The following is a 25,491-nucleotide window of genomic DNA, read 5'->3' on the forward strand; positions in this document are numbered from 1 at the left end:
GTGTGTGTGTGTGTGTGTGTTTGTGTGTGTGGGAGTTTGTGTCAAATCCTGAGAGCGACTAGACCACAATAGATACAGATATCCAGTTTCTTATATAAAATCAAATGTAATTATGATTTTAGTGTTGACGCACCAATTTCTGAATTGCTATTTAATATAATATCTCTATCTTTTCGTATCTTCTGTTGCTACAGTTTGCATGTCATGTCAGTGCCAGTTATGTAAATTATACAATAGTGCCTCACAAACTCAAACGATGGCAGAAGATAACACTGTCAGCTACTGCGCTTCCTTTACATCTGAGAGTACAATGTGAAAAATAGCAGCTTTTATTAACTTAGAATATGTGTCTATATACGATAGACAAATATGCACAACCACACAAATCAAACGGATCTAGCCGCAGACGTGCCACATCCAAAACCATCCGCTCGGCCATGAAGGTCACATTGTTTGATCTGGAAGGCTTTAGACATACACAATGTCATTCTGCAGCCAATAATAGCCCCCCCACCCTTTCCCCCCATGGTGTGTAGACTCATTATCTTGTATTTACACCTGCTTATCTCTATAGGAAGAAAGCCTACCATTGATAACATGTCTGCCCTAGTAGACCCTAATAAATGGTTTGGACCCCTCTGGTCCCCTGTGTCGTGTGCTGTCGTGTCCTTATCTGCACCTCATGCCTCTCCCATCTGGACAACAGCTGATTATCGGACGAGATCACCTTCACACACAGCCGGACTTAACTTTGGCTTTAACAAGGGGGAAGCAGGGCAAGAAAGTACACAACTGAACCTTTACTTTTGTCTCCACGTACATCATGAGCAATTGCACCAATCCAGAGAGATGATAGTGCATAAGAGAGCCCATGTGGGGTTAAGCTGACCTCTTTTTCTTTCTCCGTCAATCTTTTCTATTATATCCTCAGAACCAAGGTCACAGTATTCCAGCACTGTGGCTTCACCACTCTCCCCAGTTAAAGGTCCCCTATTAGGCAAAATCCACTTTTTCATGTATTGTATACATAACCATGTGTCCCCTCTGTGTAAAGAGATTCTGAAAGTTTCAGGAAAAAAGTTTCTCTCTGTTTTTGTCCTGATCCTTTTATATAAAAACCTGTCTGAAAACGAGCTGATCAGATTTTGGCCACTTTATGATGTCATAACGATTTTTTTTGGCTTGTGTAACCATTAGCCAATCAGCAACCAAGGTAACCCCCCCCCCACCTTATCACCTGAATCGACTCCGAGAGCACCATTGTGTTATTTTTAACCAAATATCTCGCAGAGGGGCGTGGGGAGTGGCTCCTTATTTTCATTTAGCAGACAGAGAATCAGCACTTTTGGAACAGGGCTGAAACAGAGGGGTTTGTGGGATGCTATGCATGATCTGTTTGGTATTTAGAGCCAAACACTTCAGAGACATGTTTTTTATATATCTGAGACCTAATATATTGATGAAAAACAGTATAATAGGGGACCTTTAACGTCCATAAGACACCGCTCAATTACCATTACATTAAAACTCCAGCCTTTCAGAACCCTTTTATTTCTGTTCCAGTAGCCAAAAAGACTTATGTATGTCTGTTCATCATCCCCCATCTTTATGCTCCCAATACTCATGCAGCTGGAATATATATTTTTTCCAAATTTGTCTCAAACATCCATTTGGATGAACTGATCAGATTTGGTTAAACACAGGTCAAGGTCACAGAAACTCTCAAAAATGCTTGACTATTTACACAAATGTCCAAAAGTATAAAATGACGTTGTGATGACATTTTGGTCATCAAATCAAATCAAATCAAATCAAGTTTTATTTATATAGCACATTTATAAACGTCGAGCCAAAGTGCTGTACATATAATAAAAATAGCCTACAGTAGAGACACTTTACAGCAAATACAACAGCACAGTTTGTTCAGAATATCAGTATGAGAAAAAAAACGACACCCTCTATCCTTAGACCCTCACATCGTACAAGGAACAACTTCAACTGCAATTGGTCATACATTGAAGTGTAAACTACAACTTAAATATTTGGCAGAGGCATACAACCTTGAGGCGAAAATAATTTTTGTGAATTGATATAGCATTTTTTAAATGTTGATTAGGCACATGATCAAATCTCATGAAAGCACACCTCCAAATGAGCAGGTGGCACGTCAAAGTAAGTAATTCATGAAACATTTGTGCAAACTTTGTGAACAACCTTGAGCACTCTCATGAGCATGGGAATATGAAAATGCCGCATGATGCCAAGTTATCCAATATAGTATGTTATGAAATTAAAATCTTGAATAGTCACTTCTTCCAGTGGTCAGCCTATTGTGTATAACGAGGTTTGTGAGTGATGTTTCATTCAATGGAAATGCGGCCACACACAAGTAATATCCCAGGCACATGTGCACGATAAGAAAAAGCAGGAGAGGCTAAGCATTTATGTCATGCAAACCAATTTGTATGAAAACTCTCCTTGGCAGTCAGCCAACAATCCCATTATCCTTAAATTGCAGGACTGAAAGAAAAACCTTTGAGTCAAATTGTGTTACTCATTATGTATATGAACGTCAAACGCTGTTTAAGTTAAAAGCCAGCACTTTAGTCTCAGTCATTTTTTTTTATATATAATCCATCGTGTAGAGCAAGAATAACACAACACATGTTGCTGTTCACATACTGATGGGTTGTATAGTTACAATTATTAGCACAGCTGAAACATATGAACTTCCCTGCACACTGTCAGCTTGGCGTTTTGATGTTCTATCAAAGGAGCATTCACAACCCGAGTCTGACAGCACGAGTTGCCAACACTGGTTTGGAAGCACTAATAAAAGTGAGGCCTATGATGTTTTGCCTGCTCTGAATCTCCTGAAGTTTCTCCAGTCAATATCCTACTGCAGGTGAAAATGAGTCATTCTGTCTTAAAGTTTCTGATAAATTATTTAATAGAGAGTAGTTAAAAATGAATGATTTGGGTAAACTGGTTTGAAGTATTTGCCTAAAATAGCCTCGGTGTTTTGCCTTAGAACTCATCAACTCACGACCATTAAATGAAAACATATCGGCTCACTCATCACACTGGATAACCTTTGAGAAAGACATGAAACGGAAGAACAGCACTTTCTTTAAAACGGCGTGAACTTTGATTTTGCTGCAGACAGCAAATCCAAAACAAGTAAGGAACTTCAAAAAGATAACGCTGAGGTTCCTTCAGGCTAAACCACCTGCAGACACAACCAGGGGCGGACTGGGGGGGGAAAGTGGCCCGGGGATTAATTGACAGACAGGCCCACTTAATGCGCGGCATGTATCGGCCGGCCGGCGACGAAAGTATGTTACTTAACAAAAAACCCTATGCATTTTATGTTATTTTGGACAATTATTCATATAGTAATCACATTACCTGAGCCCTTGAGTTGCCTAGAGCAAAATAGTTACGGCATATATTTAGTGATTTTAATGTTAACAGATCATTGATGCAATAACATTTTGACCCAATTTGCCTGACTTGACACATGGAATAAAACATGGGCGTAGGAAGCATCCTCAATGTGGGTGAGACAATTTAACAGGGGGTGTGGGCAGGTGGTGGACCTCACCTCCTCTAGGGGGGTCCGGGGGCAAGCTCCCCCGGGAAGATTTGTTTTTAAATGTTGAAGTTAAATGCATCAATCTGGTGCACTTTGAGAGCAACATTAGGGACTAAATCTATGGCAGTCAGTAGGGGCTTGGACTGTGAGCCGTAGGGTCGCCGGTTCAAGTCCTCGACTAGACCTATTTGGAGTGTGGACTTCTACTTGGAGAGGTCCCAGTTCACCTCCTGCCATGGTGCCCTTGAGCAAGGCACCAGACATCCCCCTTCCCCCCTCACTCCCATTGCTCCGCGGGCGCTGTACAATAGCTGCCCACTGCTCCTAGCACAATACTCCTGGTACTAGGATGGGTTAAAAGCAGAGAACACATTTCACTGTGTGTGCTGTGTGCTCTGCATGTGTGACCATTAAAGAGGGTTTCATCCCTCCCAATTCTTCTTCTTCTTCTTCTTCTTCTTCTTCTTCTTCTTCTTCTTCTTCTTCTTCTTCTTCTTCTTCTTCTTCTTCTTCTTCTTCTTCTTCTTCTTCTTCTTCTTCTTCTTCTTCTTCTTCTTCTTCTTCTTCTTCTTCTTCTTCTTCTTCTTCTTCTTCTTCTGTAAACAGATTAACTTTTTCTTTTAACATGTATTTGAACAGCAAGTGGAGGCAAAAGTGACTGCACCCAAAACAATAAACCTGCTAGCTAACTAGCCTAAACTCAGTAACAGAATGTGGGCAACACGTTCTTCTCCACAGCTGCACGACCTCTGAGTCAGACGTCACTTCCCCCTTTTCTATCCTACGGGTACAGCCGTACAGCCACTCCTCCTGAACCCTGTTGTAACAACATAATACACTTTTTGGGGATGCAGCTTGGGATGTGAGGATATGGCTTAGAAAGGGCGTGTCGCCTTCTGTCCTGCCAGTGTTGGCAGGACATTAATTAAAATGTCGAACTCGGACTTCATTTTAAGGACATTTCGGCCAGGGGTGTAGAGCTATATTTGTTTAAGCACCGGATTGGCAAAACAGGAGAGTGTGTGCACCAGTCTGCCTTGATCTATGTATTCATGTCTGTGACTCTCACAGTATCTGCTGCCCGCAGCTGTTTTATAGAAGGAACACCTCCTTCACTTCATGAAATCTCTGCAGCACCAGGAGGCAGCGGGAGGGTTAACTCAGCCTCTGAGAAGAGGAGCGCGCAGTGCCTTTCACGCACCGCCTTTCACGCACCGCCTTTCACACACCGCCTTTCACGCAGCGCCTTCACTGTGTTTACCTTCAGAATCATTAGAAAGGCTAAAGACACACACCTCTACACACACACACACACACACACACACACACACACACACTCACACACACACGATTTAAACGCAGACTTTTGTTCCTCCATGTTACGTTGCTATTGTTTCACTGAGCGGACCCGCACATTTTTTTCAAACGCTCCCCTTTTTGGTCCATCTGCGTGGTTTTGTGCGCTGTGATGATTCGGCTGTACCTTTAGTAATGAATATTAAATGTTGTGAGGAAATCTTTCCACCAATAATTCCAATAAGTAATCCAAAATGTATTCACTTCAGGTTTACGAAAGTAACTGTAATCAGATTACTCGTTTTTCAAATGTAACGCGAGCTGAATACAGTTACTTTATTTTTGTATTCTGATTACATAACACCGTTACATGTATTCCGTTACAACCCAACCCTGGCCACACCCCACTGGGCTGGGCTGGGCCGGAACACTTACAAATGTGGGCCAGTAGGATTTTGGAAAAAAAAGAAGCTTTTTTTATTTATTTTTTTTATATATAAACTTTTTTTTTTTTTTTTTTTTTTTTTTTGGCCCTCCGGCCCACACACAGCACCGGCCCACCGGGGAAACTCCCGGTATTCCCAATGGCTAGTCCGCCCCTGGACACAACCCATTTAGTCTGATCTTGAAAAGATTTGAGACATTTAGGGATTAGCTGGCTTGTGCTGCAAGATATCAAGGCTTATACGGCTGTTATCAGGACAGCTGAAGGACAACGCCAATGAAGGGCTTTTATATTTCTAATTTTCTCTGCTTAAATGAACTCACATTACTCGATAGTTGCAGGAGAAGAAGATTTCTGGGAAGAGGGGCTGTGATATACAGAGTAAGAGAGAAGGAAATAAAGAGAACAGCAAGGGACTAGAGAGTAGAGGTCTTGTTTGGTATTTTCTGTGACTAGTAACCTAGAACCGACCGTGGACCCTAGATCAAGGCTGCTTCCACATTTGTTGAATGTAATTGGGATCGAAAGGTTCCCACTGTGTCGTTGAAGTCTGTGTGCCAATTTCTAGTGCACAATCTAGTGCAGGGAAAAGGATATTTTGAGACAGCAGCTGCTCAATGATTGTGTACCATCATGGCACCTCCAATGTTTGTTGCCTATTTGTTTCTGCATTTTGGATCAGTTCTAATGATCCTGTAATTGTTGTTCTGATCGGTTCTACTTTTCCTAGTATTTGAACAAATGTAATTCTTTGGAAAAAAAAACTCTTGCACATATAGTTTTGTGCAACTTGTGAAAATGATCAAGGAGTACAGAATACTGGAAATGCGGTGTTAGATACCAATACCAGTGAAAGTCCCAATTTGATTCCTCCGTAAAAAATCAACAACAATCGGCTGCCTAGAGCGAGAGAGAGTGTGTAAACTAACACACCTCCTACTGATTGCATCACACATGTGTTGTTCAAAATGTACGTAGCATTATGAGGGAAACAATTGTCTATCTCCCTGGGAAGATCATTCTACTGTCTCTGGGACGTCATTTATCTCAAGGCCCCCCATGTTCCTTTGGTACGGTAGGAAAAGAAGCACCGTCACATCTTCAGAATTTGCTATCGACCTGGTGCCCGAGGTATTGGTTCTCCTGTCATCGCAGGTCTTATGATGACCTTTAGTAGAGCGTGGGAGACAAAGATGGTGAGAGACTAAGAAAATCGATTGTAGTGATGTTTACAATAACCCAGAGCGAGGCAATAGTATTGAAATTATTATCATGTTACTGATGTTAAGAATGGTTATCCAACATCAATAGGCCTTAAAATACAATGAAATGGTCAAATAGTCATGGTGTGATGATTCAACTTAAAATCAATGAAAAATCCTTTTAAATTATTGCCCAGCCTTGCAATTGCTGATGAAAGAATACAATCAAACTCACATACGTACAGAGAGAAATATGTTCCTTGAACCTTTTTTGGGGGGCGCCGGCCTGCCAATGACTTCTAGCAACGGAAGTGGACGGAGGCATTAGAGCGAGAATGAATAAAAGGTAGATTGGATGATGGCTATGTAAGTGTGAGTTTAACTGCATGCCAGAACTGTCAATCAAACTGAGGCTATAACAAAATGTTAGAAATATGGTATTCTGTCAGTTTATACACCAACAACAATATGAGAAGGCTATCAATCTTCCTGTGGTGAACCAAAACGTCTTGCTTACAGAAAATGTATAAGCAGACGTTTTCTGTCTATCTCAATCTATCCATTAACAGGAGTATCATACTAGTGGCTCCTGCCTTGTGTTTGATGTGAAGGTTGTTGAGATGCCGTCAGTGAATTAGTTGATATCTGATGTCTTTAGGATCCAGAGTTCTTTTTTTATGAAATGTCCTCGGATGTGGATTCCATTAGAAGCCGAGGTCACAGTTGTAGTTGTGGGTCTTCTATGTCAAAACAGCTCATTAGTTGTGCTACTGCTGCAGAAACTCAGGGAATAAAAAGCTTTTTTGGGTGAACTTGGGAGAAATAACTAAATAAATAAGACATGAACTCATTATAATCATACATAATCATATGCTGAAGCGTGTATAGTAGCTATACAGTAACTGCACAGTATACTGTATGTTAATATAACTTAGTAAAACGTATCTTTATTCTTTTAAAAGTCATTATAAAATGTGATTTTATTCATTTTCATTACCAATGTAGTTAAGTTTGAAGAGTTCAGTATTTACTATAAGTGTACACTGAGTCTGTTGAGACCTAGTGACAACATTCACGCCATAAAAACTCCATGCAAATGCTTACTCTATAATTTTTGCTTTAGCAGTCTCTGCATCTGCTCATTCACAAACTAGCTCCTGTTAGTCAGAGCAACCCAAGAGAAGAGATAATATTATTTTACTATTCATACATTTACTTGTCCTCCTCTTGGGGAACCTTTGAAGTCTAACTGCCAAGATAATGCAGAAACCAGCAAGCTGACACATTTAACGACACTTTGTTTTGATGCCAAGCTGAAAAATACAGGCTGATAAGAAAGCCTAGCTTGTAAGCTAGGTAGCATCTATAGCCAGCTTTGCAATACTTCGTTGTGCCTGTGCACTGTATTTACTCAGAGCAGCAGTTGCCTTTTTTTGTTTTAGTGAAGGGAAGCTAGGTGGCCACATTTAATAACAGTTATAGATTTACTGTATCTGATTGTTAGAGAGAAAGACTGATGTGAAAATGGGAATTTTTTTATAAATATGTTGATCATTTTAGGAGTTTGTGTTTTTGTAAATAATTGCTCCCATCTCATCAATAGGTAGTAATTATTCTAAGTTAAAAATCCTAATATCACAGTTATCATAGGGTTGAACCATGCAGGTTAAAGCACAGTCTTTGTAGTTTCCAAAAGGAAACCTTTATTATATTGCCTCACTGTTATGCATTCAAGCGAGCAACTGTGAGCTGTTGGCCTGCGACTGTATTACTTTGAAGTTTTCGCCCGAATGACTTCAGTAATACACAAAATATTATGCAAATGAAAGTGTCAGTGGTGGCTGTGAATAGATATGCAGTAAAAGATGCAGACAGCCTTTTTTCTTTTTGGCTGATGTGACCAGACATAGCTTAGAGAGACCACGGCAGAGCTGTCAGGGACTAAAGAAACAATGTGGCAGTCTGTTAAATTGATTTGGTTAATTTACCAAAAATAGGAGATACAAATAGAGCATGTATTTGCAACTTAGCATTGAGGCAGCACATCAGAAACTGGATTAAATATGTAAACTGAACATAATCTAAACTCAAATGCATAATGTGCCTTACAGCGTATTGCACTGTGGCCCGTTCCCCTGTGGCCAACATAAACACAGCAACTATTCAACTGTTCAGCGTTACAGTAATTCCACTGGATGTTTTGATTCCCAAGTGTCTCTGTGTGCGTATTGCGGCATTTGTGTGCAATATTGTGTACATATTCAAGATGCGATCAGGAATTGTAATAGGAAGTGTGTGAGTGTGGTACGTGTGTGTGTGTGTGTGTGTGTGTGTGTGTGTGTGTGTGTGTGTATGTGTGTGTGTGTGGGTGTGTGTGTGTGTGTGTGTGGGTGTGTGTGTGTGTGTGTGTGTGTGTGTGTGTGTGTGTGTGTGTGTGTGTGTGTGTGTGTGTGTGTGAATGAGTGTGTCTTGGTTTTGAATATCTCGCCAATCCTTTGCATCATTCTATTTCATACTTGGTGTGCGTGTTGCTGAGGATCTGAGGGAGTGCAGTGCTGCGTGTGAAGTTGTTAGTAAACTCACACGCAGCACTGCACATGAACACACTTTGTTTAGAATGAAGTCCAACTAAATCAATCCGCAGTGTGGCCCTATCCGCAAAGAGACACGTCTGCTAATGGGACGCCTCTTTATGTTTGCTTTCATCAAATAGCGCCTCTATTAGAAAAGAGTGTGTTTGTCTGTGTGTGTTTAACATAGTGCACATGTATCCATACATTTACAGTACAGGTGCCCAAAACGACCAAAAAGGGGCACAGCCTAAACTTCATCTATCTTCCATAGTGTTTATCAAACCTGAGGTGAACACATTAACTGGGGCTTTGACTTAAGAGAAGAAATATAAAATTGTCATGGGAACGTTCCCACTTAATGCGTAACTACCGTAAAAATGTAAATAGACTCATCTCATCAGCGCATACCGAACGGACACTGCATTAGTTATCTAATTCATGCTTGCCCTAATGCAAATTATATTTACTACATTGTCTTTTTTCCTTTTAATTGCAAATGTCATTGCTTATGTTTGTCTCACACATTTTGTTGTTACGCTTTCCAGTAAATTAGCCATTCGTTTTTTTATGCCTTGACTATTCTAAATTAGAACATTTTACTTTGAGTTCTTTTGGGCTGCTGGAGAGGTGAAATAACAGCCCTTTCTTGTGGGTTGGTTGTTCTTTTTATATATGATGGAAGACCTACAGTTCAGTTTGCAAGCTGACATGAACAAGCCTGGAAAATGTACACAGACAGACAGACAGACGGATTTGGGCAGAAATAGCACTGCTTCTTGCCACAAATAACCCCTTTAACGCATGACTGGTCTCGAGCCGTCCGTTCTCAACACAGTGCCAAAGTTGTTCTAGTCTAACATGGCATCACTCGGAAGCAAACTGTTTAGCAGGAGGAAAGGAGAAGAAAATGGAAGAATGGAAAAAAAAGATTTTTAATTTCCCTATTATTGTTTTCCATATCAATACAAAACAAATGTTTTTAAATGATTTTGTGATTGGTTTATGCAATATGCTGAGTCAGCATTTTTCATATTTTTCTTAATAAATGAAACAAATGTTTTACCAGACAAAGCACATTTGTAATGAAGTCAATCTGCTCTCAAGTGAAATATACAGAGACTCAATCTACTGGGGAGGCAATTTGTTCCTGTGTGTGCTTCTGTGTGGTTCATTCAAAGAGTCACTAAATGAATGAACATTATTTTAGAAGCTTTTCTATTATTCAGAGAGAGAGGGAGACAGAGAGCAGTGGACCCTTTCCTATCTGTCTTCACTCAGACGTGTTCTGCTGGTGAACCCCCGTAATAAGAAACAAGCTCTTTGGTTTTCAGTCTGATGGAAAGAGAGTTTAGTATGGTCCAGTAACTTTCTTTCTGACTAAATGAGTGCAGAAAGCCTGTGTTTTTTAAATTAAATCTTGTCAAGGCAGTATTAAAGGATGTTGCTGCTGTTCTGGGCCTGTGCTGTCACTACTGCTTGTCTATAAGCAGAAGTGCTAAAGTGGTCAGTAGGGGCAGCTCATAGATATTGTCAGATATTGCAGGTCTCTCTTGAAAAAGAGGTCTATGATCTCAATGGGACCAATCTGGTTAAATAAAGGTTTGAAATGAAATGAAATTGCTAGACCAATTTTTGGATTCAGTTTGCATGTTATGATTCTATTGGATAGCAATCCAACCCAGTGTGTATAATAGGCAAAGGGGCGGGACATCTCTAAGCGCTGACTAATCACAACAGCTAACCAATCAGAGCAGACTGGGTTCTGGTTTCAGAGCATGTAAATATGGTACAGTAGTAGAGGCACACAATACAAATATGAACCTGAAAATGAGCATAATACGTCCTCTTTAATCTTTTGACTGAACTTTATTAAGTTACAAAAATTACACTTTCTCAGATGAAAAAAAAACAGATGTTGGTAGTGTTTTTTTGTTTGTTTTTTACTTTTTTTCACAGACATAACATAAATAGGACATACATGGAGATGCTTACATAACTGCACCTGTTGTACATCAGGGTTAATCATTCATGCCTTCCTTGGACAACAAAAGGACGTACAATTTATTTATGCTATCTATTTTCATATTTTGCAAACATTATCAATATATTACAGACATTATCACTCCCCCTCATCAACACAATGATTGCACAATACCTGAACCGTTATGATAGCAAGAACCAGTGCTTTACCATCTAGATGAAACAATTGGCAGTGTTTTTAAAAGTACACTCACTACCAGAAGGGTAGACACAGGTCCGCGTGGCAAGTTTAACCATAGGGTGACTAATTCTAATAATTCTAACGTTCGCTAGGTAGCTTGTTTTTTGTCATTTTCCCATCATTTTGATAGCCATTAACAGTGGATAGATGGATTACTGTAAAACCATATTTCACAAATATAATCCATCTTTTACAGTACTGCTAAAGCGGGAGACCAAAAACGTATGTGTTTGAACTGGAAGTGGTAAAAGTGGAGGAGCTACATCAAGTGAACAAATCGGAACAAAACCAAGTGAGCCAACAAACCAACAAACAGCCTACAAGAGAAGTCGAAAAACATCTTTCACACATCTTAAAATACACAGAGCGCACTCCACCGAGCTGAGTCGCTCTGCTGGCAGACTGACGGTGCTGAATCAGCATATCTCCAAGCTCTCGAGCTGTCATTGTCGTTCCTCGTCACTGTCTTTCCACTCTCAGCTCCATACTGTGCTTTCTCTGCTCGGCCTGATGGGAAATACTGCCAGTTTAGCATTCCTACTGTACATCTACTTGACTGACATGTGGCTACTCCCCCTCTCTTTCTCATTCACTCGCCCACATCCGTTCCTCCTCTGTGCGGCTCATGTGAGAGTGCTCTAAAGGCCTCTACACACCAATCTGACACCAAATAACACGTCCCGACGGACCCGACTGTTGTGTTGCCTCACTCAATATCTCTCCTTAATAGCAGGCGGCGGTAGTGTGTATTCATCATTCAAAAGAGGCAATAACCGGAAAACAGACTGCGTGATACACCGAGAGAAGAAGAACAGACTGCGTGATATAAACAAACAACAAATAGCGTGTGTGTTCCATTTTCACTCTCGAGCAGTGTTTCTCAAACTTGTTCATACCAAGGACCACTTAACCAATAAAAAAACACCTAACTCCACAAATATCCCAAAACACATCGTTTTTCTAGAACAGATTACAAATCGCCTGAAAATTGTACAGACAGGTGGCAACATGTGTGACGAAGGTGTTGCCCCTGAAAGTGAAACTTAAGCTCACTCCATTGCGGAGATATTCCCGCGAGAGTGCGGAAAACTTACATTTATTTATTTATTTCAAATGTGAAATTTGACCAATATACTCACGGACCACTAGGGAACGCTCACGGACCACCAGTGGTCCGCAGACCACACTTTGAGAAGCACTGCTCTAGAGCGAGAAGCTCATGAGGCTTTCCCGAACCTGTGTCGAGAGCTGGAGTTAAATGAAATTTCAGATTTGCCTTCTTAATCGTTTGTTTGGGTCCCTCACTTCCGTTTCGCTTCTCATGCACTGATTCGCTAAGCTGAACAGCCAATCAGAGTGATTTCTTTAGCCGACGGCCTTTTTACCGACATCTATTGACGGCCGAAATCAGCTTGGTGTGTAGTAAGGACCTTAAGAGAAGAAAAAGGAAGGATGGAAAAAAATGCTTTTTAATCTCCCTATTATTGTTTTCCATAGAAAAATAACATGTTTTTAAATTATTTTGTGATTGGTTTATGGAATATGCTGAGTCAGCATTTTTCACATTTTCGACGGCTGAAATCGGCTTGGTGTGTAAGACCTTGAGGCTCAAACTGCGCTGAAATGACAATGCTACACCCCAGATAGACCTGCTAAGGGTGTTACACCTGCAGACTTACAACTGAACACTCACTCAAGCATAACATGATTGACTTATCCCAGCGACCTCTCATCTTCCCTGAGTAACTTCACACGCCAGTATAGACATCCTGGCGGCCGCATCCTCACTCGTTTGAGTAATTGAATTGTTTGATCTTGTATGGGCTTTGTGGAAATAAAGACTCTGTGTGAAGAAGGAGCGTCTCGCCTCCTCCTGGCACAGCCGCCGGAGTCTCTGGGGTCTTTGAAGTGCGGACATGTCCTCGATACACACCAGACAGGCTGTTTGGAAAAGGCCAGGCCACCTGTCTTCGCCTGAGATGACAGGACAGCAGCCGCAGAGGGGTGTGTGTGTGTGTGTGTGTGTGTGTGTGTGTGTGTGTGTGTGTGTGTGTGTGTGTGTGTGTGTGTGTGTGTGTGTGTGTGTGTGTGTGTGTGTGTGTGTGTGTGTGTGTGTGTGTGTGTGTGTGTGTGTGTGTGTGTGTGTGTGGGGGTGTGTGTGTGTGTGTGTGTGTGTGTGTGTGTGTGTGTGTTGTTATGACCAGGCTATAAGGCCACGACAAACAGAGAGACACACCATGATAAAGCTCTAACAAAGGATATATTGCTAACTAAATTGAACAAAAGTACATAAAGCTAAGGATTATTAAGGTGTTGGGTGTCGGTATAATCAATTGTTTGAGTGTGCCAGAATATTGGATAGGCGTATGCGTGTGTTTTTGAAGTAAGGTGCCAAACTGGGTATGAACTTAAATCAAACCTAACTAAACAAACGGGCGACTGTAGCAGCCTCACGATCCTCTGCCACCAAGTATCTGGAAAACATTAGAAAGGACAGATTGGCAGGGAATGGTGTGAAGTGAAGACGCTTCAAAGCTTCGATCGTTAATTTGATGAAGTTCTTGGAGGAAAGAACTGGAACACAACAGAGCTTTGAACTGTCGTCAGACACTGAAGATGTATTGGAAATTACGGTCGGAGAAATTACAAAGACATTTGCTGAGACACCATAGTGACCCAGAGAAGCAGTTTCTTGCAGAGAAGCAGGCTCCAGAAGACTATCAGATAAGGTTGACTCTCTGACCCATAGCATATTGTATAACCATGCTTTATGCATATTCAGAAGTAAGAAGGGGGTCATCTCCCAACAAGCTGATTAAAGGAGACTGAGAAAACAGGCACCAGCTAATCATTATACAATAGGGCGCCCAAGCCCCAAGGTCAAATAACTGCTGTCTGTACAGATAACACATAACATTAACTGAGGTGAGGACAGATTTGGAGACACAATGGTACAACATCCAATTTAATATTTTAATGCATTTTCTTTTTAACTCTTTGGGATGCCTTAGCCAAAAAGAATCCCAAATAATAACGAATAGATTAACCACACATTATTCATAACGCATCAACATAATCAGTAGAAGAAGAGGAAGAAGAAGACCCTATGTATCCCCGGGTTAGCATCTTTTCAATCTGTTTGTTGAATTCACAGTTCAAATACACACATCCACAATAATATAGATATTCTGGCACCAGGGAGTAGTTGGGGGTTTGATGCCTTGCATAAGGACACCTTGACAGTGCCCAGGTGGTGAACTGGCACCTCTCCAGCCACAAGTCCACACTCCGTATTATTCAAGTCCAATCGGGACTCGCAGGTACTGAAATTGACAGTTTCAAGAAAGCTACATCTTTTTTAAATGTTGGCTTTAGCTACAGTATTGTTCTATTCATTCAAAGACCTACATATGAGCAGATTGTTTTAATGTGCTATTTGTTTGATGTGTTTATTGCAGTTTTTGTAGCTTTTTTGTTTTGCAGTTATTGTCTCTCATCAGACAATCGTAGAAAAGTGAAAAACAATAAAAGTAAATACTAACAGCCAATTTGTGGAAGGTTTGACAGCTTGTGTCATCCTCTCCCCTTCGACTCTTTTGAAAATCCTCGAATATTTCTCACTGAATCTTCAAAGCCCATATTTTCGGGACTGCGCTGCAGTTTTTGGAGTCGGCATGTTGGGTGAAAAGGATGAAGCAGTGAGAGGAAGGGAGTGAGCAGGTCAGAGGAATCCGGGGGATGATGCTGGACAGGAGGACAAATAAAACCGCTGACTTCATGAATGATGCATAGCTTTTCTGTCTTCATTATACACTTCCGGGCAATTTGATTATGCAGGTAAACATGCAAAGCTGTATCAGTGGGAAAGGGAAATGAGATAGAGAGAGAGAGAGAGAGTGAGGGAGCGGGGAGAAGAGGGGAAGTGGGTGTTTCTGAGTTTATTGGTGTGGGTGTGCCAATAAGCAGGCGATAGGGAGAAGAAACTGAATACAAAAATGGAGAGAGGGTCAGCTGGAGGATTTCTACACTGAAAAGTCGACAGGAGTTTTGAAACACAACTCGCCTCATTGTTGCTGCTGTCAGCAAGTTTATACTTTACCACCTTGGCCTCATTCAAAAGGAAATGAAAGGGCTTTTATGTTGTCGATAAAGAGCGGCCTGTCTTTTCCTGACTATACATTCTCCCTCTGCTGCCGCCAGTGTCTGCATGACTCGGGTTTGATGTTGTGTTGAAGTAAAAAGGGCATCAGAGGCACTTGTGAATAAAAGCTGAAATGTGCCAGGTCCTCTGTCTTCAGCTCTTTTGCTTCTATCAGTATCACAGTTTGCAAGGACAGACATCTGTCATGCCCTGTCACTCGATGTCAAGCAGTATGTGTGTGAGAGAGCTGAAAAGCGTGTTTGTGTGTGTATGTGTGTGTGTTTGTCGCTCTTCACTCCGCCCCGCATGTGAGTTGTCAGCTTGCGGGCGATGTGTCTTTTGTGGCTCTCGGTAATAAAGCCATTAATCACGTTCGCTGTGTGCCACAAACATGCCACGATGCACTCGCTGCGAGATGTCTCACTCTGTCTGTCCCACGGGGCAACATCAGATGCAGCTCACTGGAGTGGAATGGGAAACGGCCCAGTCTGGTGTTTGGTGCATTTGTGTGTGTGTGCATTGAATATGTTTGTGTGACCATGTACAGTATAGCTGTGAGATTATATGAATGGATAAGGGCGTTTTCAGACAAAGAAGCACTTACAACCGCAATGTAAAAACAATGAAAACGTATGTTCTTGGATTCACTAATTACAGGCTTTGCAGTTTGAGTCTCCTCAAAAGAACACATAGTTAACCATAATTACATAATAACTGTATGTAACGTGGAGCATTGATAGAGTTTAAAACATATCCCTTATTCAATGTGCACAGTTGGGGTGCAAATCATATTATTTTTTGTCAAAGGTTACATTATTTATTCGTTTTCTGCCTTTCATTGATCAATAATTCAGGTTGTAAATGGCTTAATGATGCCTTCTAGAGCTGAAGGTAGGGGTGCGCGATATGGCATAAATGTTTCATAAAAATATATGTAATTTCATATCTTGATACAAATATCACATTATAGGATTTTCTTTTTAGTAACTGAATACAAATTATATATTTATTTTGTTGTCTTTTGAGTGCCGTTAGATTTTCTGAGAAATCCTAGAAATTATCATCTGCCTGTTAATATCAATTGAGATGGCATCATTTTGTCGCGATATATGATTTCCATTATAAAATGATAAATCATCATATTAAAATATCACCCATACCCCTAGATGTAATGCATAACGTTATAAGTTTGAAAACTATTAATCTTTAGAAAAGCAAGCAGAGGAACACACAGGATTATGTCAACAGATAATTGTCATTGATTCCTTTTCTATTAAATTGCCACTTTTTAAGCATAACTTCAGTAGGAAATGTTATAGTTGAACTGTTAATCAAAAACAATAATCAATAGATATATTCCCCATTTGAAAATCTGTTGTTTCTGCCCTAAAATGGCCACACTTGAGAAGTGTATTTTATCAGTCTTCTCTGTCAATATTTTTTTTTCTTCATATGTATAGAGAGTCGAGACACGCACACACATGCAGCCCGTTGAGTCGGTGTGAAAGGTAACAGCGGCACATGTTGAAGTCAGGTGCTCTGCAGAGTGCTGTGTGACCCTCCAGTCACCACGCTCACTAATGCGCTCTTATTTGGCCATCAATCCCCTTTAGCTGATGTCAGCAGGTTTTCTCCAGCTCCATGGTCATACAGAAGCAATGAGAGATTGTCGATCATCTCGCATTATGGTCCATTGAGGAGATGGTTGATGGTGACGAAAATGTAGATGTGGGGCCAAATGTTTCCCCGAACAAGCTTTACTTAGCAGCTTCCGGACCAGCCTCCAAGCTGTTAGAGGAGACATTGTTTGATGTTGCTGTACATATGGGAATTTTGAAGTCTTGGCTAAATTGTTCTACTCTTGTGTAGGGCTTGGCAATATGAAAATAATCTAATATCCCAAAACTTTCAAACAAATACCTGAATATCAATGTTGTGACGATATGGTTGATGTTGCCATCAAGCAGGTAAAGCCAAAGAACAGAACAGCTAACAAATGAATAATAATACATATTTAATGATAACAGCCTGTTCTAATAAGTCTACCCTCCAACACACAACCACACCCCCCTTGACTCAAACGTATACAACTGATATGTGTATGAACCACAAGCCAGTGAAAGAACAAACTACTCAGAACTTATACTAAAAATGCCGCTTCGTCACTTTAAGATATATAAATGTTTTCATATGGTGACTGTTGTTTTATTTATATAAGACACATGTCCCTTTTATGTTTATTTAATGGACAATAAAGTATTGAATCTGAATTTGTTGTCTGGTAATTCAGACAATTACACTTCACTGTAAAAAAACAACACAGGGTATAACAATATCCAAAATGTGGATTATATATATTCCCTTATACCAGTGGCGAGCCGTCAGGGCCCTCTAGGCCCTCTGTGATATATAGATATTCTACAAAATAATATTTTTTAGTTCTATTTTTCATTAGTTTTACCAAAATAACTTGATTTAATTGTATTTAAAATAACATTTCCAAAGAAATAAATCCTTCGAATCTGCCTATTCAGTTTCTGTTGGAATGTGAAGGGTTAAATGAAAGAAGCTCGTCTCTGCGAGTTACTGTGAAGAGAGAAGCTGTTGGACGTCCAGGCGGTCCAGCTATGTCAAATGACAGTACAATTGACCAATCATATCTTCCCGCTAAATGGGTGACACGTTCCGCCCGCTGTGAAACTTTTCTTCTTTCCATAGCAACAACAACTTCCTCTCAACAGAAACTTAACTCGCCTTCAAAATAAAAGCATGCCAAATTACACTTAAGACATACAACTGCAACGAAAGTAACAAACACAATGCAATATCCTTTTCAATTTCAAAGAACACAAATAGGGTTATTTACAGGTGTTGTTTTGTGTGGTAGAGGGTCGCTTTCATTGATGCGTTTTGCACCCCATGTTGTTGTTTTGATATTCCGCTGAAGTATACGCTGTGACGTAATAACTCGAGGGAAGGGGTGGGGGTCAGAGGGCCTAGGTATAAAAGTCACGGCTCGCCACATAATATTGATATATTTCACAGCCCTCGTCTGGTGCTTTACGCCCTTTTTAATTGAAGTTGAGAAGCTTTTTTAGAGAACAGTGTCCGAATGATAAATAGCGCTGAGTCAGTGGAGAGATAGCTTTGAGTCAAAGGTATAAACTTTCTAAATGTATTGCCTTGCCCTACCAAAAAGGCCAGGTTATTCCACTCTCATAAAAATGTGAAAGTCCTTAACAACCTCATCTGTCTTTGTTCCTCTCACCTAAGGATATGCACAGTATTGATCTAGGAGTGCTGTCTTTGCAGAATGTCTGTGCTTCCTGTAATGGAACCCTCTTATTGCTGCACTTTCTACCTTTCGTCTTTTTTCCCGCGATATCACCCTTGCCTCTTTCAATTCCTGCCTGTCACTCTTGCTCTGTTCCCATCAGCACATGTAAGAACCTTCTCACCTTTCAGCATTACTAACACACACACACACACACACACACACACACACACACACACACACACACACACACACACACACACACACACACACACACACACACACACACACACACACACACACACACACACACACACACACACACACACACACACACACACACACACACACACACACACACACACACACACACACACACACACACACACACACACACACACACACACACACACACTTCCTAATCTTACTCTGCTTGCTTCTTCATTCGATCACCTCTCTAGCTCTTCTGTTGGGTTTCTTTTCTTCAAACCCACACCTTTTCCAATGTTCACTTTCCATCTTGTTGCCTCTCTCTTCTGCCTGTCAATTAAAGGTCACCTATTATGCAAAATGCACTTTTTGTATCTCTTTTATACATAAATGAGTTTCCCCGGTGTGTAAGGAGACTCACAAATTGTCAGAAAATACAACCCTCTGAAAACGGGGGTAAAACGGAGCTGATCCAGATTTGCTTCGGACTTGACATCATATCGGAAATGTGGGCTACCTTTGCATTGAAAGGGGAGGCGGAGACTCGCAAACACTTCCACAGAGGGGCGTGGCGAGCAGCAGCTCATTTGCATTTAAAGCTACAGACACTGGATCAGCCCTTTCGAAAACAGGGCTGAAACAGGGATATGGGAAATGCTAAAATCCATGATTTGGTATTTGGAGCACACTTCAGAGACATGTTTTTTATATATCTGAGACCATAATATATGCCCAAGAAAGAGAATAATAGGAGACCTTTAAATTATTTTACATAGTAAACACAACAAGAACACATTGCATATATTTTCAATTGACTCTCTGCTTTGTTCTCTCCTTTCTCCAGACTTGGACGTGCGCTACTTCTGGAAGTGGAGCGCGTTCGAGGACTACCTGCTCTTCTGCTTCGGCTTCACCGTGCTGTGTGCGGTCGTCACCCTGCTGCTGCTGGACTCCTCCATGTTCGTGGAGACGCTGGGCTCCTTGGCCGTCATGTTCGAGGCCATGCTGGGCTTCCCACAGCTGCTGCAAAACTTCCACAACTGCTCCACCAAAGGCATGAGGTACGGCACACTTTGAGGTCGAGCAGGGCTTTGCAGAACGCTCATAGCTCACTTTACTCACACTGGCTTACAGGAGCACACTGCCACAGAAGTATAACAGTGCTCACCAACACCCAAAGCACATTAACCCTGATATCCAGGGCGTGCAAATGATTTATTTCCTCATGAAATATGCTAACAAGGTCATTTATAAGCATTAGAGACTAAATTAAAAGTACAAAAAACAGAGTTGAGGTTTAAATGAACCCACACGACTGAGTCCTGAACAAGTATCCAACAGTTATCTGTTTCATTGACAAGGATTAATGCATTACCAGTGAGGAACAGTGACACACTAATTGAAAAATATATCAATCTCCCTCTTTCAGGCCTTTTGTTTAAACTGCCATTATTGCAGGCAACAAAATATAATTTAACATGCATTCCAAAATCATTTATAAATAAGAATCGACATTTTCCTTCCAAGAAATGTCCCTGATTATATAACTACATCACGTCGCGTTTAATTTCCTTGAGGTCAAATTAAAGGTCTCCTTCAATTGAAAGAGGCAGTAGAGGGTGAAGGAGGGAGGTATTCAAAAGGCTTGGCTTGCATTTTGAATGTTTTCTTGGTACAATTATGTGAAAGTGTACATTGATTAGCCCCTCACGTAGAAGACTGCAAGATCAATTACGCCCCTAATGGCTCAGAACAACATAGTAATTATGATCGTTATTTCCGTTATGTCTCTTGTCTGTCATCTGGGCAAAAACTGAGCACTGCATTGTGTGTGGGTATGAAGTGTAGCCGCATGATTGGCTAGTCACTCGTCTCTGAAAGTAGCTTAACAAAACTAAGCAAAATATAATATTTGTACATCCTCTCTCCCATTTTGATTCAAGGTAATATTCAAGAAGTATAATAGCCACAAAGACTAGGGAATATGATGATTGTCCTAAAATCAAGATTTTATTGTGACATTCAGCAACTATCTCTGTTGGGAATGACAGGTGGAAAAATATGTATATATGATTATGGCGTGAACCTCCCCTTTAAGTCTCACTGTGTTTTCTATTGATTAACTGTTACTGTAGCTATTAAACCTAAACACATGCACAGAAAATATAATTAAAGCTGGCATTTATATTACCTCATTACACACACCCATCCATAAACACCAGGAATAAGCTCTGAATATACTTTAGTTTTAAGCAATGGTGTAGTTAAGGATGCTGCAGTATAAGTGGTTTACTGTATGAATTACAAGATGTTCTTCCTTGGTAATATGCTCCATTTCACACAAAGTCACCTCCAGGTATACATCTGGGCTCGCACTTCCTGTGAGCACGCAAACAACTCGGAGTGAATTTCATGCCAAAGATGAAATACACAATAACACTACATTGCCTCAGCGATGACTGATTAATGAGTTGGCAGCATCAACGTGCTAAACTTTTATAACAAAGCCCTTGCTTACTCAGTAATGTGATGATTTATGAGCCACCAAAAACAAACAGTTGTTGGAACTTTACTCTAAGACAGTGTTTCTCAAACTTTTTCATACCAAGGACCACTTAACCAATAAAAAAACACTCGCGGACCACCTAACTCCACAAATATCCAAAAACACATAGTTTTTTTACAAATCGCCTGAAATTGGTACAAACAAGTGGCAACATGTGTGATGAAGATGTTTATCTGGGTTATATCATGCAATTGAAAGTGAAACTTAAGCTCGCTCCATTGCAGAGATATTCCGGCGAGAGTGCGGAAAACTTAAATGTATTTATTTCAAATGTGAAATGTTACCAATATACTCACGGACCACTAGGGGGTGCTCACGGACCACCAGTGGTCCGCGGACCACACTTTGAGAAGCACTGCTCTAAGATATTTAATGCCCCTTTTCAGATACTCAGTCATATTTTCTTACCTCCGTATCGATCCCCCCTGGGCTAATTGGACGACTGAAACCAGCCCACTCAGCACTTCTGTGTCCCTGTACATAACATGTATCAGATCGTTTGACCCACATCACGCATACATAACGATTCTCCCATTTGGTCAGTTAAGCTTGAACAAACAGTTTTTCCAGATGTGATGATGTGGCACGGAGTCTGAGCCTCCTCTCACGCTATCCTATTTGAAACAGTTCATTGTTGTTGTTCAGTCAGATTCCCCCGGGTCCTGTTCCAAAGGTGTGAGGGTGAGTGTGTGGATCCATTTCATCAAGGACTGCTCACCTTTTCCAGCTCGCCCATTTGATAACCTTTACAGAGATTCATGTTGGGGAAAAGGGAGTCTGAGGGAGACACACGCAGGCACGTTCAGTCATGCTTAGCGTAATTATGCTGCCTGGTCAATATTGACACTTTGCACAATAATACCACTACTCCGGGGAAACGGAGGAAGGGACAGAGCGGAGATGGAAATATCCTATAAGACAGAGAAAGGAGAAAGGTAGACTAGAGATAAGGTATTAAAAAGAAAAAACAGCAGTATGTGATAAATAAAATATATAGAGGAATGTAGATTGCAGTACTGAGAGAATAAAGATCAGGAAGTAATCCCCTTTTAAATATTGCCTCATCTCTTAGCTGTGCTTTTGGTCTGCATAGTAGATTTGGTCCAATTATATATTTCCAACTGTCTTGAGAACTCTGGTGCTGACTACAAATCTAAAATAAGACCGCTTTAAAAGTTGAGCCTCTGTCCCAATACCAACAAATCCAGGTGTTAAAGGGGCCCTTTTAAGCTCATTTTCTGGTTTCATTATTGTATTTTAAGACAACCACTGTGACATGTTTACATGCTTTAATGTTCAAAAAGCTCTTTATTTTTCTCATATTTCTCATGTGCTGCAGCACCTCTTTTCACCCTCTGTCTGAAACCAGAGCCCAGTCTGCGCTGATTAGTTATTTGGCCTGCTCTGTTGCGATGTATCAACCTCTTAACCCCTTAACCTATGATGTCACTATGGTACGGAAGTAGACAAAGTCAAATTGAGGCGTTTCAGGCAGTGGGGGAGTGTGGAAGTCCGTCTAGAGGGAACTTTGGGAAATTATCATTTGCAGACCATTCACACGCACTGAAACCTTTATAACGCACTACAGGAAAGGGACAAGTATAATAGGGCCCCTTTAAGTTATTGCCGTCAATGGTTGTGAGATTTGTGCGTGTTCTACACAATATCCCCCACATCTAGCCCTCTAGCTTATTTCCACCACTTCATATTGTTTTGGAAATTCAGCTTATTGTTCCGTCAAGGAATAAAGCTGTGTATGCTTATTCATTACACACTGACCTTACGGAGATGCCGGATTTTCATCCTACAGCGTTTGTTCCTTGACTCACATGCTTGGCCTTTGAAAGCACTCATTACTCAGGTGGAACCCACAATTGATTGGTAACGTTGTGATTTGTTTTATATAAACAACAGTGTGTTTTTGTGCCTGAATGATTGCTCAGCACTTTATGCTCTGCTGCCTGGGGAGTCCGCCTGTTTTTCTCCTACTCTCATTAAACTTTATCTTTTTTGCCTCCTTTCCAGTTTCCCTCTCCCAGCCGTGCACCAAAAGCTGCCAACTTTTGTAAAGTCACTCAGTGAAATTGAGGAGACTCCAACAGTGGCAGTCTGTCTGTCCTGATAACTGAAAAGTAGGCAGAGTATTGCTTACCTACTTACCTGATACTTATTTATGTGTTAGTTTACTTTCCTTGTGTAGAACAGCAGAAGTAGATGAGAAAAAGTGGACAGAGCAGATTGAAATACACCAAAACCTAAAGTAAGTTATGATAAACAAAATCCAAATACATTATCTATCCTGGGGGAAATTAGGTTTTGTGACAGTTGCATCATTTTAGTTTAAGTACTTGTAGCCACTGGGACACCGTGGCTGAGGCACAGGAACAAGGCAGGACGTCCTCCACAGCACAGGGACCCTCTGGAGACTCAGGTTGATGGTGAAGATAAGCGACAAACAGTAAAACATTTAAATAACCAGGAAAGCCAGAACTTATCAACAAGAAAGGCTTATATAAATTATTCTCAGGTTGCAATTAACCTCTGGATTCAGTACCCTATATGCCTATATCATGAATGTGAAAAGTAGTCAAACTACTAGTCGAGCCAAAAGACTAAGACCATTCAAGTTAATGGTGGTCCTATTAACATGTCCCTTCATTGACAGCCAAATGGTGGCTTCACATTTCTCTTGAGGCGACTATTACCTTGGGGACATTTTAGAAAAAAGTGCCGGTACCTCTACAGTCTGGCTTTGGAAGACATCATGCAGACATGTTAATGACCTTTATGCACATTCTGATATGTGAACCAGAGTTTGTGTCCCAAAAGTAAGGGTATCAAAACAGTATAGCACATGTACACAGTGTATATGCATTACTGAGAGAAAAAAGATTTGATTAAAGAATAAACTGTATCACTGTTTACAGTATGTACTATCAAAATAAACAGTTGTGGTCAAAGTGATTTTGCTATTTAGAAAACTAACTGAGCTGCTAGCCTTAAAACTGTAGGTGATGGTAACAAAACAAAATGTTGAAGTCTGAGGGATATTTGATCATACATTTAAAAAAAATGTAGCCTATTCTTTTAAATGGACAGCATTGGACTATATTTTTATATAGAAGTATGGAATGAAGAAAGTAATTGACGTACCGAAACTGGCAACTCAGTTATCTTTTTTTAAATGAATTTGTCCCGTTTGTTTTTAATCGCTATATACAGTTGCAAGAAAAAGTATGTGAACCCTTTGGAATGACCTGGATTTCTGCATAAGTTGGTCATAAAATGTGTTCTGATCTTCTTCTAAGTCACAACAATAGACACACACAGTCTGCTTAAACTAATACCACACAAACAATTATATGTTTTCATGTTTTTATTGAACACACCATGTAAACATTCACAGTGCAGGGTGGAACAAGTATGTGAACCCCGAGGCTAAAGACTTCTTCAAGAGCTAATTGGAGTCAGGAGTCAGCCAACCTGGAGTCCAATCAATGAGACGAGATTGGAGGTGTTGGTTGAAGCTGCCCTGCCCTGTAAAAAATACACACCAGTTTTGAATTAGCTATTCTTAAGAAGCATTGCCAGATGTGAACCATGCCTCGCACAACAGAGCTCTCAGAAGACCTACGGTTAAGAATTGTTGACTTGCATAAAGCTGGAAAGGGTTCCAAAAGTATCTCTAAAAGCCTTGATGTTCTTCAGTCCACGGTAAGACAACTTGTCTATAAATGGAGAAAGTTCAGCACTGTCGCTACTCTCCCTAGGAGTTGCCGTCCTGTGAAGATGACTGCAAGAGCACAGCGCAGAATGCTCAATGAGGTGAAGAAGAATCCTAGAGTGTCAGCTAGAGACTTAAAGAAATCTCTGGCACATGCTAACATCTCTGTTGACGAATCTACGATACGTAAAACACTGAATAAGAATGGAGTTCATGGGAGGACACCACGGAGGAAGCCACTGCT

At 40.7% G+C, this 25,491-nt stretch overlaps 1 protein-coding gene across 2 annotated transcripts in view; it reads left to right on the forward strand.

The window, feature by feature from the left end:
* LOC117447921 (solute carrier family 66 member 2) overlaps window positions 1-25,491 on the forward strand; it is a 145,171-nt gene that overhangs the window by 20,681 nt on the left and 98,999 nt on the right. For both annotated transcript variants that reach the window (XM_071203468.1, XM_034084928.2), the window contains exon 4: window positions 19,802-20,018. In XM_071203468.1, the coding sequence (XP_071059569.1) occupies window positions 19,802-20,018 (217 nt within the window). The remainder of the gene's footprint in view (window positions 1-19,801; window positions 20,019-25,491) is intronic.

Source organism: Pseudochaenichthys georgianus, chromosome 6, assembly GCF_902827115.2.
Source record: "Pseudochaenichthys georgianus chromosome 6, fPseGeo1.2, whole genome shotgun sequence".
Classification (NCBI taxonomy): domain Eukaryota; kingdom Metazoa; phylum Chordata; class Actinopteri; order Perciformes; family Channichthyidae; genus Pseudochaenichthys; species Pseudochaenichthys georgianus.